A 21,206-nucleotide genomic window follows, 5' to 3' on the forward strand; every position below is an offset into this window, starting at 1 on the left:
TTAGGCATTTACTAATCAAAGGTAAATTATCAATTTACCTTTATTATCAATCTACTGGCAGCCTATATTTTCTTACTGAGCTAAAACAGAAGTAACCGGTGTGTCGATCTCCAATAGGTCACAAATCACAAGCCCCTAGATCCACACGCTGAGAAAAAAAAAAAAAAAAAACGTTTGCACGGTGTAAATGGTCAATTAATAGGCCAAGCGCTTCTGGTTGCCTCGCTGCGCTGTCTCCGCCGTCTAATCAGCATCATATGCCATGCATAATATGAGGATCGCTATGTTGGGCTAAGTTAATATAAAATGTGTACAGGGCAGTGTTAATTAAATATGCATACATACTAATCACCAGGATCTAGTTGTGGTCCGTCTAATTCAGTCTTAGCAGTGTGCGACACCCAGTCGGGAAAAACTCAGTTGTGGATGTCAAACCAAAACTGAGCACAACTGATCGCAAAATCTGTGCACTCTCAAAATGAGATGAGTTGGGATGGCTTGAGTTTATCTTCCATCAAGCTAAAACATTGCAGCTTGCTATACTGTATATCACTCCCTGTTGTAACCGAGCTACAGTACAAGAGCATATACATGAGAAGCACACTCAGTCCAGCTTCAACTCAACGTTGAACTAGAATTCTTCCCTTAGATTTTTATACTTTTACACTACAATGCAAGGAGTGTAAACATTTTCATTCCCAACCTTGCTTCCATTCACATCAATATTATACAGGACTCCTCAACATTCAGATAAACAAGATTTGTTTGAAGCAAGTAAATAAAGGAATTACCTCCTGCATGTCAACCTAAAAATAACATAAACCCTTCAAATTAAATGCAAACACACACCGCGGAAGACAACAAGCAGGGTGGAAGGCACCGTAGAACAAACTCAAGCACAGAAAAATCAATTGCATATCAATTAACACTGGTCACATGTCCACATATAAATTGGTAAACAATGCATTTAATGCAGATGAGTAACACCGGCACATCTGAGCAGTCAGGACGCTAATCAACTGCCATGAGACTATCGTGCATGGATACATATCACATGGGGTAAAACCTCAACTACAGCACTATCGTAGCCAGGGTAAGAAAATGTATAGAATTGCTGTAGTGTATGCTTTTAGCACAAACCATTTGTGAAATGTATCAAGTGAAACTAGACTGTACTACAGCTTAAGGGCTTTTGTTGCAAAGTGAATAAACTGACTCTGGTTGGGTTAAATTTGTATGGCAGGAGAGCCCAAGGCACAGAAGCTCTGTGTCGAGGCACTTTTCAGGGAGCGGAGACAGAAAAAGTCCCATCTCCCTCCATCCTCACCCAACGTCCTTTCCAAAGGGCGCACAGAGGGGTAGTGTGGTGGGGAAAGACAGGGGGTCCTGTTAAAATGGGACCAGGAAAAGTGTGTGCCTGGCTAAACGAGAATGATCCAACATAGTTCAGAAAAATCAAAGCCCTTGATTAGACTGGATTAAAATTCCACACCAAAGATGAGAATGCTTCCCTTATTTCAACACTGGCTGCAGTGTTGGAGAGACTGACAGTAGTAGTTCAGGCCATAATTGGATCAGACTACTTAGTGTATAAAATAACCCTTTGGCAATAAATACCCACATGATTTTGCAGATTTAAATATTTGGTTGGCATGTAATGCTTTCTTTACAAATATCATAATTGTAACTGTTCATTTGTATTTCCAGTTCAAAGATTCAGCTTTATAAAAACATAAATACCAATACTTTATTAAATAACTTTAAATTGGCCTTTCCCAATCAATATACTACCCCCTTTTCCACCTGCACACCTGAGCCGTGAGGGCTCCAGGCAATTTAAATAAATAAATAAATAAATAAATAAATAAAAACACACCACACAATTTCATGCCCATCACATACTGTAATCTTATTCATAGAGGCATTGTTTGAGGCATAATCCTTTTGTATTGAGAGATCTATGCTTTGGGCACTGATTTGTTTGTGTAATTTATAACATACAACTACTGTATTTAAATGAACAGAGCTGCAAGCCTACAAATCTGCATGCTGATTGTTTGCCAACTTGTTAAAATATAAAAATGGGAGGAATTCTATACCCCCCAGGCCACGTCAATCTTTGTTTACCAAGCTGAGAAAATGAGCATGGGACCAGATACACAGTTCCTCATATGAAGCAGGCAGGTTTAAGTGGAGGCTGCTACTATAAAAATTACCACAAAAAAAGTGTGGTTCTTTCAGAAACAAGACAAGCTATCAATAAAAATCAAATTTTATTGGCTTTAAATCCTTAAATGTACTCTGTTGGGTTTGGTTGAGCAGGTGTCATGATTAAAACGGAGGCTTTTAACATCATTTGTGTGTCCAGTAAATAGATTGCAATGCATCACTTTTTCCATTGGTAAATACGACCCACAGTGGCTAGTGAGCCGAGTGACCGTACGGGGCGATTCCTGGGGAGCTAAGCAGGATAGACGAGACTGATCTACATTTCAGCCATTTTGCCTGATGTGGTTTTCATTAGGTGCCCCCTTTTTATTTTACATCCCTTGAATGTTTATGGTGTGTGAGTTTATGATTGATACATCGGTTTGAAGTGCATATTACACCATGTTTATGATTAATATTTGATAAGTTAATTCCCATACTAAATATTTAATGCCGAAAACTACACGTTGGTTAATATTTAACGAAGTGAAATCTGTACTGCAAGGGAGACGCTGTCATTTTGTTGCCAGGATGTCAAGCAAGTAATTGTTTATAGTTAAGAGGAAAAAAAAATTAAAAAATGGCTATTATATTAAAACTGCAGGGGTGTTGGTTCTCCCTTAATTTCCTAACCGTTAAATTTAAACTTGTTTAATACTAAAGTTTAAAATATTGGGAATGTTTTTAGCCAGTCAGAAAAACCTATCGTAAGACCTCCATTACCATTTTATAGTGTAATCTGCAACATGCATTTGTGTACAATGCACAGCATTTAAATTGTACATGGTAAAGCCAACCAAGAAATATTTAATACTAAATCAATTGGTTTACACTGTACAGTTACTACTATGTAAACACCAAGGTCAACGCCCATTTTTAGTATGCATATTTCTCAAAAGAAAAAAAAAAATTCCAAGCAGCACAATCCACAATGTGAGCAGGAAGACAGGAGACAGACAATTTGCTGATTTCCAACTCAAGTTTTGTTATTTGCTGGAGGATGGTTGCATTATAGGAAATCGATGATTGTTTTCTAAATTAGATTCTTCAGAATTCCTTACCAGACTCCTTTTAAATCCCTACAGGGGTGTCACTTTGCCGTTACTCATTAATCAGCATAACCCAATTACTGGCAGCGTTCCACAATACAGCATCAACACTTTGAAAAAAAAGTACACAGAAAGGAGCGTTCATTCAACTTGAAGTGTGCTTAGACAACTGGCTCACCAAAAGGAATTATAAACAAACAGACAGCCAAACAATGTATGTGGTTTTACCAGCCAAGGTGGTAGTTTGTTTCATGCCCACAGCAGATAAAACTACCTGCACAAGTAAAACGTAAAGAATTGTCTTGAATAGGCAAATTCAGCACAGCTCTGCATTAACGAGAGAAATCAGCACAGAAAAAATGCTGCGCAGCAGTGGAAAACACACCCCCACAGCTACAAAGCTCAAATTTGCATGATTGTTGAGAGAAACCACTTTGTAGAAAAGCGGTCTTAGCAGACAGAACTGCGCGAGGCAGAGTCAGGCACAAATACTCTGGATTAAGCATGGATTTTGTAACGCCACAAAATAACGGTAGTACCAAATGGATGACTAGTCGACTAAATGAGTGCAGTCAACCTCAGCGCTGGTATTCGACTAACTGGAAAATGTCACGTGACCAGTCACACCATGTGCTAAAATGGCAGATGATACATCAGATATGAGTACTTCAGCATCAAAAGAAATGCAACAAAACTAGTTTAGTGTGGAAGTACTTCAAAAAACAGGATGTACAATGCACACTGTCAGAAAGTGCTAAAATACACCCAAAGAACATCGTCTATGCATGAGCACCTCAGAGGAAAACATTACATGACTGTAACTGCACATTACATAACTGAATCGGCAGCTGAAGTCTAAAGTATTGCAAACTGCAATCATGTCTGAAAGACACACTGCTGCAGCTATTTCTGAACGTATGAATATTGTGCAGGAGTAGGGCATGGATGTTTTTTGTATGGTTAATGACAATGCCAGCAATATGAATCTGGCAATGTAGATCTGTGATCAGTTCCCAAATGACCTGGGTTGTTCCAGCCATACACTACAATTAGCAGTCGAGGCAGGTTTAAATCTTCCTGACATCTCCAAAGCAGTAGAAGCAGCAAGACGAGTTGTGGGGCATGTCCGTCGCTCTGCATTGGCCACTAGCGAGCTGAAAAAACAGCAATTTCAGCTCGACTACAAATAAAATAAGCTTCTGAACGACTGCGCCACACGTTGGAGCTCTACGTTCATGTTGGAGTGCTTATTAGAGCAACAACTGGCTGTTCAGACTGTCTTGACTGATGAAACTGTCAAAAGGTGGCCACTCAAGTCACTGTTGTTGAAAAGTCTGGGACCTGATAGAGCAGTTGTTACCTGAACTAAGACCATTGGCAAAAGCAACCACTATTGGTGTGCAGAACAGCATGTGGGGCATTCTTTTACTCTCATTATGAATTTGTTGGCAAGCAACCTCAAGCCAACAGTGACATGGGAGCTACACAAGCCTTTAAGGCAGAAGTCAGCAAGCAACTAACAAAACAATTCAAACTGGATCAGCAAGGACTTGCGGAAACGCTTCCCATCATGGCATGCCTGTTGAACCCATGTTTCAAGCACCTGCAGTTTCTACAGAATGATGCGAGAGGCAGCCAAATACCATCTTTCAGAATTGGTTCTGAATCTGAACTAGTCAATATCCTGCGATTCTGCTGCTGCCACCTGCCGGCCCTGTGATGGTTACTCCTAAGAAAGTGCTCCCGTGGACGCGGAGCCTCAAACGAAAAAGTCAAAAATTGAAATGGACTATGCAGAAATGTTTGGACGTCACTTCGAGGAAGGAAGAAACCCATGGTCAGTAACAGATGACTGCGAAATAAATGATTACCTCAAGTTGACTCCTCACATTCCAACAATGGACAACCCATTACTGAGGTGGAAGAAAAGATCATGTTGATGTCCTTGTATTCCTCAACGTAAATTTAAAAACAAGTGAAAAGGAACTGACACCAAGGAATGCTGTATCTGATGAGTCGGAGTAAAGCTCGATACAGACAGTTTCCTACACGCTGGGAAAAAAACTTCTATTGTGCTTGAGATCCCCAGCCAGAATCTTTCTGTCTCAACCACAGCCAGTTGCTGCTACTCTCTGCTGCTTCAGATAAGTTCTTCACTGTGCGATGCAACTTTTGGCCACTGAATCCAACGTCTGAGAAACCGGGTTATAGAGTATGCCACAAATCCTCGACAACCGACCTCCACTGGGTAAACCCGGACTCTCCATCCTCGCTGTTCCGCTTCAGTGGCTAGTTGAGCATACCGCAGTTTCTTCCTCTCATACGCCTCATCTACAGCATCCTCCCATGGCACTGTTAACTCTACCAGGTGAACAAGACGTGCTGATCCAGACCACAAAACAATATCTGGTCGAAGGTTAGTGGTGACAATCTCAGGTGTAAAAATAAGCCATTGACCAACATCTGCCAGCATTTTCCAGTCTCTAGCAGCTTCCAGTTGTCCTGGGAGAGGATTGGTTTTAACGCCTTTTCTTGGTGGTTGCTCTCCTGGGCGGAGGAATGTTGTCTTTTGTGTGTAATGTTTTGATGGAACAGGTGGCAACTTATTGGTCATGTTACACTTGTCTTCCAATACTAAGGCCAAACATTGCAGCACCTGGTGATGGCGCCAAGTAAACCGTCTTTGGCTAAGAGCCACCATACATCCTGTCAAAATGTGCCTTAATGCAGGTGATGAACACAAAGGACATGAGGGATCCTCTCCTACCCAGAGGTTTAGGTTCTGTGGTGATGGGAGAACATCATATGTTGACCTGATGAGGAAACTGATCCTGCTCTGTTCCATTGACCATAGGTCTTGCCAGCCAATCTTGCGTTGTTCCACACTCTCCCATCTCATCCATTCTCCCTGCTTGGCCTGGGAAATGGCCTTTATACACCTCATCCTCTCCTCCTGCTTTTACACCTCATTGACTACCAGCTTCCTCCGTTGAGCTGGGGCTGCCTTGTGCCATGTAGGAGGAGCTGAACTGAGACCAAGACCCCCTCTTCCATGCTGAACTTGCCCCATGATATCACCAATTCGAAGGGCAGCCTTTGCATCCTCCACAGCTTTCTTTGCCGTCCACTTTCTTCCAGTTTTCAACACAGGTGCTGCCTCCCTTGCGCATTTGTCGCGTGACTCTACTAATGTCATTTCCAGTCGGACCTTGGCTCACTTAAACTCCTCGGTTAGAGCGGAGACTGGTAGCTGCAGTATTCCTTTACCATAAAGTACCACTCTGCTGAGGTAGCATGGAACTCCCAACCATTTCCTGATGTATGAACTGATCAAAGCTTCCAGCTTCTCTACTGTTGTCAAAGAAACCTCGTACACAGTCAGTGGCCACAGCAACCTCGGCAGTAGACCAAACTGAAAGCACCAGAGTTTTAGTTTGCCTGGTAAAGCGCTGCTGTCTATGCTCTTCAACCCTTCCACTGCTTGTTGTCTAACTTCTCCCACACGAACTGTGTCTTTTAGATCTCCGTCGTACCATCTCCCAAGACTCTTCACTGGCTTCTCAGACACTGTTGGTATTGCCTCACCATTAATGAAGAACGTTTTATCTAGTACTTTACCTTTAATTATAGAGATGCTCCTTGATTTAGAGGGCTTGAATTGCATTCGTGCCCATTCAATGTTACTGGTTAAATTTGCCCAATAACCGATTAGTGCAGGCTACTGTTGAAGTCATGGTTGTCATGTCATCCACGTATGCTCGAATTGGTGGTAGTCGCATTCCAGAAACCAAGCGCTCTCCTCCCACTACCCATTTTGATGCCCTAATGGATTACTTTCATTGCCATGGTAAAAGCCAGTGGAGAAATGGTGCATCCTGCCATTATTCCAACTTCTAGACATTGCCATGTATTGCTGAATTCTGAAACTGAAAAACTAAATTGCAAATCTCCAAAGTAGGCTTTCACTATATTTGTTATCATCATCATCAGTACACTGAAAAAATCAAAAGCTGCCCAAAGTAGTTAATGTGCAAGCATATTGCCTGAACTACTGATTCAAATCTGTTAAATAAAAGTAAATCAGTAATGCGAGTATGAATCAATAATTATGATCATAGGCTAAATAATTCTATGAAAAACAGCGGTTAAAACAGCAGATGTTGCCTTTGTTGCTTTTTGCTATGGCCATGCAGTACTATAGCTGAAGTGTCTTTTCTACCGGTTGGTTTTACAATGACGCACAAAATTAGTTTGTTACATAACTGCATGTTTACGTCAGTTCTCTCCTCTTTAAATCATCAAAATAGAAGTAATTGTTTCTGGTAAAGGGGTGGGGTCTTATGTAAGATTATTAATCTCTGATGCATCTTAATAAAAAAGATAAAACAGCGATGCGTTTCTTTCTTTGTGTGCTACATCCCAACTAGTAGACTAGTTTACCCTAAACTATTCGACTCTAAAATTAGTAGTCGTTCTACCCCTACCACAAAACACCTTACTGGTTTTATATTTATACAACCCCCGCCTTGAGTAAAAACAAAAGTGGGGGCAACTTTGCACTTCAAAACAGAACCATACAATCTATTTATCAGTTCTTAATAAATCATTAAACAATTAAGGGATATTCCGAAGTGTATAATTGGTGTTATAAATCCCCCCTATAGAGTCATTTTAATGCATATCATGTACCAGATGAGATGTCAGGTGATGTAGAGAAAAGGAGAACCAACTGTCCACCCTCCATAATGTTCACAACACCACAGCTGCCATGGATTATGCATACTGGAAATAAGCACAAGGAGTTATTTCGAAATGTATGTTTGGAGTGGTACAGGTATTCCAGCATCACTTTCCCTGCTCCTCATACTGCTATGGTGAACAGTTATTTTACCACGCAGTTAAGACATGGTTATACAAGACGTTCAACTTGCCATACATTGTTGGTCATTTTTTTCTGAAAAAAAAAAAAAAAAAAAAGAACAATGCTTACTGGAGAAACCTAAAAAACATTCAAGCAGAGATATCCCATAAAACAAACAAGTTTCACCTCGCCCTGTAAAACCAGCATTACTGTACCACGGAAAGTTGTGCAACACGCAGCTGGATATCGCCTGAAGCTGCTGCTAAGAATAGAACCCAGGTCCATTTGAATTTGTATAGTCTGTCGTCGGTGCGTCTTTGGCAATTCTCTCATGCACTGCCTGCATGAGACCACGTTGCTCGAGCACCCCATCGTGTAACCAGGCTTCAGGTTACCCACTAAATGCACATCTACACAGCAGCAAGAATGCTTAGAGATTCATGGCAGACCAGGAGATGGTGCAAGTCTCATCCCATTTATAAGAGTTCACTTTTTGTTCCTCTAACTCGGGTCTACTCTCTGTTCCTTCATTACGTCTTGTCTCTGCGGGTGCTGGAGCTTTACACGCTCTCAGACTTGCTCCCCGAGAGTATTCGCTTGGCAGACTCACTTTCAATTTTTTAAAGTAGGTTTAAAAAAAAAAAAAAAAAAAAAAAGTACCTTTTTGATTTGGCTTATTCTTAATTGGTCAACACCTTGTGATAACTTATGAAATATGCTGTATAAAAAAACACGAATTGCATTGTATAACATGTAAAAATATGAAATCCACTATAAAAATTGGAAGCCAATGAACACATTACCCAATTTCTGCCAAGTTTAATCCCCAACCATTTGCATCTGGGAGTGGGAGGGTAAAGATACCCCCCTTTGATGTTGGCATTAAATCAACAAGATTACATTTCAGATAAACAGAGGATACACCATGAAGGTTCAAAGAGTACTGTTGTTCAGAGTCCTGCACAAGATTTTTTACAACCTGCTTCCGACCGGGACCCGCTATTACAGGACCCAACCCGAACCCACTGCAACAGTCTTCTTACCCGCAACCCGACCTGCTTTAATAAGACCTGCAACCCGACCCGAACCCACTGCAACACCGTCTTCTTACCCGCAACCGAACCTGCTTTAATAAGACCTGCAACCCGACCCGAACCCACTGCAACACCGTCTTCTTACCCGCAACCGAACCTGCTTTAATAAGACCTGCAACCCGACCCGAACCCACTGCAACACCGTCTTCTTACCCGCAACCGAACCTGCTTTAATAAGACCTGCAACCCGACCCGAACCCGCAAGGGTTTGTCCTTTACCTACTGCCTGCGCCAAGTGACTCACATTCACACACTGATCTCTACCATTCTCCAGATTGAGTTTATACAATAGGCTATACAGCTTGGTAGCTTTCTCTAGTGGTCTGGATATTTTAACATTGTAACATATTAACTATCTTTACTAACGTTACTATAAATAACACATTCCTTTCGTGCCACCAGTTGAAAGGGAGCTACACCTGTGCTTTCGCAGAGAGGATGTACCAATTTTGTGGTTGTCGTACACAAAAGCATAATGACAGGATTTACAAGCAACGAATCCAGTCACATGTTCATTATTTTCATTCACTATGATTCAAAGAATTCCACTCTTCTCTTGAACCCTGCACTATCTTTGGTTTCACCACAGACATTTAACATCACCAGGCAGACGTGATAAAAGGATCTTGTGACTTCAAGCAAGCAGGTACCCAACCCAATGCAGGACTCTACTGTAGTTATTCCACAAATGAGTGAGTCACTTCCAGCTATCCTCATGGAGTGAAAAACACAGGACTGGAGTATAAAGTATTCTGTTCATATAAGGAAATAAAGGTGTGTTGAAATCTATATTTAAAACAGCAGATATCAGATAATTATTTCCCTTAGCTCAATCTCTGCATCTTCTGAGCAACAAGGCATCATTTGGAACAGTGCAATTCACCTGGCCATTCAGTCGTTGGATTTCAATAAATGCAAGATAAATTCCAAAATGAGATCTGGTCAGAAAGTTAAAATAGGGACAATGAAATGAAATGTAATTTGATACCAAATATCAACGCTTGTAGTTTATTAAATATGTAAGTTATCTTAAGATTGTGTGATATTTGTATTGGCTGAGAGAAAGAGCACTGCCTTATGATTAAGTGAATAGTTACCAGGGAAGTGAAGACTTCTTGGAATTGCAGAGAAATTTGGAGGCAATTTATGTTTGAACTGGAATTCCGCTGGGAGACCAGTGAATATACCCACTCTTCAAAAGAAATGGAAAAAGCCAAACATGGAGCAGGATCAGAGTTGATTTCATAATCAACAGTCCTGACTATGTAATCATATCAAATAACTTAACTCGTGACTTTTTTTGTAACTGGAGTTTCTGGTTTGTTTTCTTGGTACACAGAATGGTCAGATTTAACCCCCTTTGGGCAGTTTGTAAAATTTCTTATGTTCTTATCTATTCTTTGTATCTTTACTAATTACTTCAGCTTGAACAACAAGATCTACATACCAATAGACATTTCAAGTCTACCTTCGAGATCTGCCTTCAAAAGTACAGTACTCCGTCACGTTTCTGCCAGTCACGTATCCACCCTAACCATTTAACCGCCATGATCGACCTCTTCAGCAACGTTAGTTTATTATTGAACAGAGAGAATATTAGTTCAGAGATTGTAGACCCCAAAGCTTTCATACACTCTGCTGTTGCTGGTAGCGTCACGTGAGCTGTTCAGTGCATTAAAACCCTGTTATTAAAAATAAACCCTGTTCACCTGTGGGGCATATCAACTTCAACCTCCATTTCGCTCTCCTGCCTGTCACTCAGCAGCGAATGCACGCACACACAAGGCAGATGGCACAAGCATGAATACCCTATATCTTTCTAAACAATATAATTATTGTTAGAGCTGTATAATGATTTATTCACCCAACTTTTTACATATCTGCCCTTACTTGGGTCCCACCACAGTCGGATATGCGACAGATTACTGTACTGACAAAGCACAGCACTGCTAAGCTTCTGAGATCACAAGATAAGACAGCAAAGCTAGCATCAGAAGGCTGGATCCTGGCCGCTGGTATCAGGTTGTTACCTGAACACTAAAAAGGAAATCAAACAGAAATGATTAACGTACCGAGTTGTGCAGGTGCCCCTGTCTAACTCCACAGTCAAGCCTCCACGTGACTGGATAGGGCCCTGAATCAGCCTGAATGCAGCTCTTGTGCAAACAATCACATGCCCACCACATGCTCTCCCGAGTTGTCGTTTCAGGTCAGTGATGAGCATGTGGCGCGACCAGTTCCTCCAGTGCTCTCCCTGCAGTCAAACTGCTTGACCACCCAACCCTACCAGGAGCTCCACAGGGTTTGGAGGGCGGGGCAGACACAGCTTTTGTCTTCCACTCATCTCCAATGCAGATTTCCTACTAAACATTAACCACTTAGACACCATGACGTAAGTCAAATGAAAACCCACTTACAGTACCATGCAGTACCTGCACACGTCAAGTTTCCCCATTCTATGATCAGTTTCTCAATCTAGCGTTTCAGGTTTCATTCTCTAAAGGCAATGCTAGTACTGTGGAATGTGCAATGAAAGTTCGGGGGACGGTCAGGTGATACTTGTATCCAATGTAGCGATTCCAATCTAGCTGTAGGCGTTTAGAAGACAGATATTGCGGGAAGCCATTCAACTTTTACAAGTATATTATATATATATATATATATATATATATAGTGTTTTAAATTTTTTTGTTTTATTACTAGTTTCACTTGTTTAGTGGTTTATATAGTTTTTAGCAAAAGCTAAACATGGCAACGTACGTGGTCTCTATAATGAGCAACGGGAGTGAAGTTGGTTTGGAAGATTTAGATACCAGCGACAGTGATGCTGACTTATCACTCAGCAATGATGATGATGACGAAGAGGATGTGGAGCCAAGAAGAGACAAACAGAAGAGCATGCAGCTACTTTACAGATAAGCCAGCTGCAAATGGGAAGCTGTCTGGTTTGAAATGGCAGTGCCGGGACAAAATACTATCAAAACGCAGCACTGGGTACAAGCAATGCGGCAGCCAGATCCATCACAATGCCTGCTCAAAGTAGCTGTGTACACGCATTTGTGACTATCCCTCCAACACAAGGGAAGCAGAGACTGCAACAAAAGGTGCAGGTTCTGCTACAAAAATGAAAACAAGAGACACAAGAAATGTGCAGTGGTTGCAAAGGCAACCCCGGGTTCTGTTGTATTGAACATTTCAATAAATGGCACAGAGCAAGTCGATAATGGCACACGTTTTGATGTTTGATTTTTATTTGATAATTACCATCAAATTAGTGTTTTTATCTCTATATTGAATATGGGTATGTAGTACACAGGCGCATAAAGTGTTAATGAAAAACACAGTTTAGGTCATTTATTTGTGTTTTATTCATCATGTTAACATTTTATAGCAATTACAGATTTTAAAACATTATTATTATTTTCAAAATATGGTACCTGGGAAGGGGTTTTATTTTTACATCTGGAGTTGAAGTGGTTAAGCATTTCCATAAAGATTTAAGCCATGACATCAAGGTTATGACTCCCTGGGTTTCATCAGTACAGTGGTAAGGCACATATCATCCATTTACTGACAAACATAGAACATTAGTTATTTTCCCCTAAAGAAAACAAAACTGCTGACAGTCCAGTCAGGAATCGCATTGGATGGAGGTACAAGTCACCACAGCAGAAACACATTTATGAGATAAAATAAACCAAATGTTTTCGGATTGTTATTATTTGAATTACTCATGCCTGTCCCCAAATTGTACTTCTTGCAATTCAGCACAACAAATACAATGTTTAGTCTGGTTACTGGAGCTGCAGTTGGCGTACACATTTGTTAAATTGTGAACGTGGCAGCCTTACAGCAGATGAAAGGCACCCCAGAACAAAGACATTCAGAACCGAAATATTTAGTGTGAGGAATTACAAGAAAAGGGTGACAAAGCCAATACAAGTATCTAATTTAGGCAAAAAGAATACCTAAAAAAAGAAATAGATCCAAAGAGAAACAAAGCACAGAGAACTCTAGAAACCTGGAACATGTTTGAGCTGATGCCATTAGCGTAAATTCATTAATGGTAGATCCACGGTGAGTCAGCTTAAGAACCACTGACCAAAGTTGCTATAACCGGTTGCTGCTAACTGTGGATATCAATATTCACAAATGCTACACAACTACTATTTAAAAAAAAAAAAAAAGTCATTGCTTTGTCATAGAAAATGGCTTAAACCCCTGCATATATATGTGATTATAATGCAAGTTTCAAATCAGTGAAAATAAATCACACCCAGGGGTCGGCACCATAGGGTGGTGACAGACATTTAAAAAAAAATAAAAACATTGTCCACAGACAACGAAATGGAAGTCATATATACAATTGTGTTAACCATATTCACTGCCATAGACACTGACAACTCTTGCCACAAACATGTGTGTCCGTGTATACACAAGTTGCAAACCCCTGCATACACCAAAAATCTCCCTTTCAACCATCCATGGTTTGAGAGCCACATATTGTCCAGCATAGAGAAGCTGGCGGGGTGAAAAAATATGACTCAGCTACATTAGTGCCTCCATGATGAAAAGCGCTTCTCCAACGAGTAATGTTTACATCTGCAATTCCCTGCACAACATTCAATTTAAAATAGTTCAGCCAAGACTAAGTGACTTAGATTCACATCAAGATTAGACTGGTTGCGCTCATTGGAATTGTGTATTTAATTCAAAAATACTTCTTAACCAGACAGTCCTGATGTCCAGTACTATTTTGGTACAAATCCTTTACAAGGGTATGAGATTAATCCAGTTACATAGATTCTTGATGATCCCTGTTCATCCCAGTTATTTCAGGATTTAAAGCATTTTAATAATATCAATATACAAGATTTATTTTACAGCACTGTTTCGGCTGAAAGCAGGCTATTAATGAACTTGAGAAATGAAATCTGCACAAATCCAGCTAGAATCAGGAAATCATTGAAACTCTAAAGAATCAGTCTAAATACATCAGGCACATTATGTAAACAAATGTAAGCTTTTTGAAAAAAGAGGGACAAACATTAGATAGAGTACATAGAAATATTGCAAGAGCTGGGATAAATTTGCAATAGCTGAAGTAAATACTTGAACAGGTCAACTAGTCGCCAGATAAATAATAAAATGATATATTTTAAAATGCCTGGTGCGCCATTTGGGAATGTATTGGTTTCATAACTTTGCTGTTTGAGTACTATTTATTAGTGTTTCAAAATGTAATGGATATGTTAATGGGTTGCAACGGCACTTCTGTCCATCATCTGCATGCTTCAAAACTACATGAATTGCAATCAGTCGATTACCACTTTACTATTCAGGGCTACCCCTAATAAGAGTATACTGCACACAAACAATGAAATACAAAACACACTCCAGAATAAAACACACATTCTGCAAATGACAGTGTTGTTCCTTTCATTTCTTGATCAATGCCTCAATGTTATCTAAAGACACAATAATGCTGCAACGGTTAGTTCACTAGGAGGAAACTAAATAACGTTGCAAAACATCAACCCTGCAATAACTAATTAAGACAAAAGTTTACTACTGGGTCATCTTAACCCACAGTTCAAGACAGAGTAGCAACAGCGAAGTTAATATTTTAATATGAATGCCCAAAACTAAGAAAATAACATTTAACTCATTTCAAGTGGTGTAGCACACAATGCCTCAATCATGTACCAGATAACATAAACTGCTAACAGTTCTCTGGAATGGCTGGCATGATGCAAGTACTCTTCCTTAAGAGACAACCTTTCACTGGTCACGTCTCCCTCGGCTTCTTTACAGTTACCTGGGGTGTGTTCAATAGGCAGAGCGCTCCAGAGCGTCATGTGGAGCTTTCTAGTGAACGACCTGCATGTCGAGAGCGTTTCATAAAGTTAGCTAACATTCCGAGGAGCTAACTTGGTGGGCGTTTCAAAATGGCAGAGGTACAATACCAGTGTGGCGCCTATGGTTTAATTTCCCCCCATATTGGACTTTGACCAACATATCTGTGTGCATTCTTTCAGAAAAAAAAAAAAACTATACAATAGTTCATTTAAAATTAAAAGCGTAATTATTTGACTATTTTTCCTTTTAAACAGTGAATCTGCAGCATCACATGCAGCATTCGAAACACTCAGCTTGTTATTGTTTGTGTGGTCGGACTTAAGTTACGTTAAGGCATATTTTCTTAATTTCATTTAAAATGAAATAATGGACGAATAGCGTGGTGAACTATATGTAACTTTTTATTTTTATAGTTTTGCTATTTCTGTGAGGACTACTGAAAAAGCACTGCAGTATAGACTAGACCGAAAACTTGAACCCCCCCCCCCACCATGGCAAAAAGGGGGTGATGGAATTAGAGAAATTTACTAAAATTAGGTTATTTTGCAGTGTTACATTACTATCTAACCAAGAGCACATTAAATAAAATGATATGCACTATAAGACTTAATCATATTGGAGAGAAAAAAACAAACAAACTAGTACTTCAACTGTAAGACTTTGCAGAGGAACAGAAAAGTCAGATGCAGGAGCTCATGGAAATACAGGAGATTGTAAAACAAAGAAACTGCTGAAGTCATTCACAGATCGCATCGTTGAAGAAAAAAAAAACTTTCCAAATAAAATTAGTTATTTGATTTGCTGTACAAAAAAAAATATGTTACTGGGTTAAATTGTTGAAAAAATAAAATTGTTCTATTTTTGGAAAGTTTATTTTATTTATTTTGCTGTACAACACTTGTACAATAGAAATCTTAATTGTGTAAACTGCATTGTAGCCATTTGTAAATAAAACATGCACTATGAAACAATCAGTACTGAGAAACAATGCTCTCAATGTAGCTTTCAATCCGTACAGGACTCTTGCATGCGTTTGAATTCACTGCCACTAAAGCCATGGGGTTGGCTCTCAATGCAAATGCAACAGAGACATTAAGACAGATTTTCTGCACAATCTTCCATAAATGCATCCAATAAACAGCACTAGTGCTGTATTTTCAGCCATCTTGCAATTTCTCTCTGCAACACACTGTTCAATAAGAGATAACTTCTGTTACATAGAGCCACGACAGAGTGCTCTGCCTACTGAACGCAGCCCTGAGCTCCCCTCCCACACACACACACACACACAAGGAAGGAAGAAGGGAAGGAGAGGGGACAATATCTGGAGGTTCTCTTTCCAAAAGGTCACTCACTTGATAATACAGTCCTTGATGACCAATTACTAATCAGTGATGAACAAAACTGCATCACCTGACATGACAAAACCCACACAGCATGAGCTCTACCCCCACCAAGGGAATAATCTTATTTTGACAATGGGGAAACAGAAAGGGGTATGTGAACACCCTATCTATTCTCTTAGTTTCATTTAAAGAAATTAAATAGTGAAAAATGGCTGGAGTTCTCACGTATCAGCCAGGCTTACAAAAGCACATCACACACAGTCAGAACAAAATCCACACTGTATACCACAATGTCCTGTTCATCGGAAGAAAAAAAAAAAACAAAAACAAACACACTTAACCACAAACCCACAGATTCTAGAAACAGTATCTACAAAAGACTGCTTTTGCTGTGAAGCCTCAAAATGTATTAAGACATGTAAATGATCCTAAAAGAATATAAATGTGGGATCCTGCTTCTTTATAATTTAACCCCAAGTACCCCAGTGACACTTCTGAAGCACCCATGTCTAGTGGGCAATTTAACAATGGAGGATAATCCAAAAGTAACTGCTGCACCAAACAGTCTTAATTAGGGGTGAATGGTAATCTAATCTAATGTCATGGTACGATACCCAGGAAGTGGACAATCTCAAACTCACAGTGCAATCATTCCACATTTACAAACTGTTGCTAGTAAAAAGCCTCATGTTACTAGAGAGGTATAGCCAGTCACGTCTCCTTAACATATCTGCCGTACTAGATCTTTGTTCATAAACTATTTTGTCGGTGAATTGCCAGCTTTTTTAATCATCGCAGCAAAGACAGGGAAACATTCAAGGGTCGTCCATTCCTATTAGAAACACGCCAGTGGGCTTGCTTGTGCAACAGAGAGAAATATTGAACAGCAAGTGTGAATCAAACAAAAGACTAAAACACAAATGTAGAATAACTAAGGCTTAACAGGCAGTTCTATGTAAAAAGGTAAATTCTTGTTTCATCTTGCAACGACACAAATGCAGGTTAGAGGACCACCTCCACCTTACACTTGCATTCTATGTGGCACAGTATTAGTTAATGTTGCATAGGGGTAGGGATGTGATGATTCATTGTGTACCATGTGACACATCTTGATTGTATTGCAATACAAGACCAAAAGCACAATAAAGCTTAATGTAGTTCAACAAATGGTTCTTGAATGAGGAATAAGAGTGATTTATAGTTGGTATGAAGGCATACTCTTAATTTATTTTTTATAAATCATTTCATCATGTATATCATACAAAATAGTTTATCAAGACCACTACACGTTGTGATACATATCATATCTTGACCAGCACTGTAATATTGTATTGTGTCAGTTTCATTAGACCCAACGCTGTACCAGGCAACCAACACAAAGTAAAGGGGGAGATGAAACAAAGGCCTTCCATCCTTATATTATTGTGCCAGGATAAAAGGGCTGATGTAAATAAGGGGCTTAAACTGCCATGCTAATGCAGCAACATTAAAGTGGTTATAGCTAATTAAATTCCAGAAATCTCACTTTTCATGCAGTTCGTTTACTTTCTGATTTCAGAAACCATGCCATTTAAATCAGACATGACCCATCAAAGAGAATCAGATCTATAGATAAAAAGCGACAAAACAATGGAGTAGCAGAGCTCAAAACCACAGCTGCCTCCTTTAAGAGGCCGCAGTTGATCAGTAGTTACAACACATTGTTTATTGTTTCATCCAGTTTGCAACGTGACCATACCTTGGTGAACCATAAAGGACTCCCCGACTACCTGCTATTTTGCAAGGTTTGCCTGAAGGCACTTCAATCCCAACAGCTAGCAGGAAAGACAATCCTTTGCATCTTGAAGTGCCAAGGTGTCAGAATCGTATCCTAGTGATGGATTCGGGTTTATCTTGACCAGTACTGTCTTTCCCACGCATGGAAATGAGGAACATTGGGCAGACATTTCTTTTTCTGAATATCATTACTTCAAACCTTCATGCAACTTGGCGCAGTGGTGTGGCACACTTATCAGGATATTTTTTTCATATTTATATAGAGAGTATATATATAATATATATATATATATATATATATATATATATATATATATATAAAAGAGAGAGAGAGAGAGAAAGAATGATATATATAGAGAGATATATATAAAAAAACAAACGCAGAATCCTAAACTTGCAAATAATCTTACAGTATAACAGATACATTCGTTTTAGTCACAGATTCATATAAATGTTGGGGCTAGCTTCTATATTATATAAAAGACAACTTGTATTTAAACCATTGACAGTGTAGGTTAGTACAGTAGTGTCCAGACAGACTGTCCAGATGTATGCGAAGCCTGTTTTTTATTTTATATAATTGTTGTCCTGTTTTCAAAACTAAGGAAAACATGCATTTAAAAAAAAACAAAAAAGAAACTCATCTTTTCAGTGAATTTAAATAAATATTCACCCTAATCCAACAGTACTTCTGGTTTCAGGAGGTTTCAATGACTGCACTGAAATGACAATCATTAACATTGTGTAGTCTTGCACTTTAGAAATATTTTTGGAGGATAGACACTCAGTTGTCAAAGTGGCAGTTTTATAAGAGAGTAAAATGCTAGCTGCATTTTTTAATTGCTAGTATATTTTTAGATCTATCAAGTCTGTGATCGGTATTGTTCATCCACTTTACAATTTGATTACATAAGTTTATATCGACTGTACGCTGATGATCTGACCAAGGTCAAGATAATATGAATTTCTAGAACGTGATCTTTGAGACAGAAAATGTCCATAACGAGAGAGAATACATAATATCATTGCTACACAAATGAAGAAATATTTAGCTCGGTCGCAGAGACGCAAGATATTTTAGTCAGAGAAAAAAGTAATCGCATACAATGGTGGTTTGCTTATTCACCATTTTGCACAATTGGCATTACGTTATTACGTGCGCACTACAACAGTAACTAGGTGCTGATTTGAATGAATCCACTACTCTGTAAACTAATACTACACCACTACCTACACATATAACAAACCAATAACGTATATGCCGTACACTGCAGTATCCGTGCATTAATGTAAAAGGAAGTCCCCGGTTTCCAAATACCTACCTCTGTACAGCATTATTCTACCCCTTACAGAGTAGAGTTCCGCGGATTGAATGAAAAGGCGACATGTTTGGGTCTGGAGTGTGGGAATTCGGCCCCAGATCCAGATGTGCAACATTCGCCATCGCCATCACCTCACACAGCTAAACATTCAGACCACCCCAGTCCCCCTCCATCTCTCTCTTTCTTGGTCCTGCCTCAGGCACGCCCTGACTCTCCCGTGTCCTTCCACCGATCACCCCTCTTGGTCTACCCCACTCGCTTACCTCCTTCCGATCCTGTAAGCACTCCAGCACGGCCAGGTTGTTGTTCCAGGTGTGCTTGGGGCAGAGCCGCGTCAGGTCCTCCCGACAGGCCTCCTCTTCGGCTAGCTTCCAGCCGGTGATCCGGCGGGGCTGGGAGGCCCCGGCTGCGGGGGCTAACGGGTTCCCTGCGTTGGGCGCTTGCCCTTGTCCATGGTTTTTTATCTGGGCTGGAATAACATCATTGCCATTTACATTTGCTTTTGGCGCCTGCGACACACACACAGAGACCACGACGGACATTAACAGAAGAAGCAACTGAACACGTCTACACGCCGCCATCTTCGGGGAAATAGTAACAGCAATAGCAGAGTATTAAGCCACTCCTGTTTATATTGTCGGCGTGCGCTGTGGACACGTACGCTCCACCTTTAGGAAGATGACGTGTACAACAGCGTCTCTACTACAAGTTGCCGTGGAAATCCTCCACCAACATGGCTACGTATTGGTTCAAGTTGTGTAACGATGTTAGTGTTACTCACTGCAACTGAATTGTTCTGAAGCGTTCCATTTGAGATGCTATCTATACTATTTCCCCGGTGTTATCGGCAATGTTCTAACCATGTTCTAAATTTCTAGAAATAACCAGCATTGTTCAGACAATACTGTACTGCGTTGTATTCGTTTTCAGCTGGTCTCTGGTTGGTTTAACAGAGTCGCATGTATCTTCAACCTAAAGGAGGACTGGCATTAAGCAATGGAGAATGGTCCAATTTATAATTTGCTTCTCCCAGTCAAAATCAGTTACGGGTATGGAACAATACAAATGTACCCCGCTTCTAAAATGGTTTCAGAGATAAGGTCAGGATTTGAACGTGAGATGCTGGCTCTGGCTCCATCACCAGCTACCGAATGACTGACTGCTTTATCATGAATGGGATGAGTTTGTCCATCTAATAATATAACACAACAGATTGATAATTCATACAAAATACCGTTTTTTTTACAGTGTTCATTTGACGATCCTATTGAAGCCTTGAATTCTATTGCAAATAACTATTATTAGCAACGTCAAAGATTGTCAAAATGCATACAAATGCGCAAACCTATTAAACTTTGACCTTATGGTTGAACCCCACACTTTTCATTGATTTTATTCATACTTTCAAAAATTGACATTGCGATATTAAATATATTTTTGGAGCAGTATGGTTTTCCTATTCTGAGATTTTGTTTTTTGCAAGCTGCTAATTTTTTGGCAATCTGGCTGTATTGTGTAAAGAAAAGAGTAAATCAATTGAACTGTAAGGATTTTAGGACAAAGGTACTGTTGTAGGGACCAAATTTTAAATAAAGATTCTCTGAGGGTTGATGATCAGAAGGTAGTTTTAGTCAAGCAGAATTCTGGAGAGACAACAGTTCACAGGCAATCTGTTAATGCTTCTCTGACAC

General features: G+C 39.8%; 1 protein-coding gene across 1 annotated transcript in view; it reads right to left on the bottom strand.

The window, feature by feature from the left end:
* Nucleotides 1-20,143, bottom strand: part of LOC117424518 (Golgi apparatus protein 1-like) — a 47,990-nt gene extending 27,847 nt beyond the window's left edge. The window contains exon 1 of the mRNA XM_034040911.3: nt 19,779-20,143. Within this exon, the coding sequence (XP_033896802.1) occupies nt 19,779-20,096 (318 nt within the window). The 5' untranslated portion in view covers nt 20,097-20,143. The remainder of the gene's footprint in view (nt 1-19,778) is intronic.
* Nucleotides 20,144-21,206: the final 1,063 nt, after the last annotated feature.

The sequence above is a fragment of the Acipenser ruthenus genome, chromosome 19 (genome assembly GCF_902713425.1).
Source record: "Acipenser ruthenus chromosome 19, fAciRut3.2 maternal haplotype, whole genome shotgun sequence".
NCBI classification, from domain to species: domain Eukaryota; kingdom Metazoa; phylum Chordata; class Actinopteri; order Acipenseriformes; family Acipenseridae; genus Acipenser; species Acipenser ruthenus.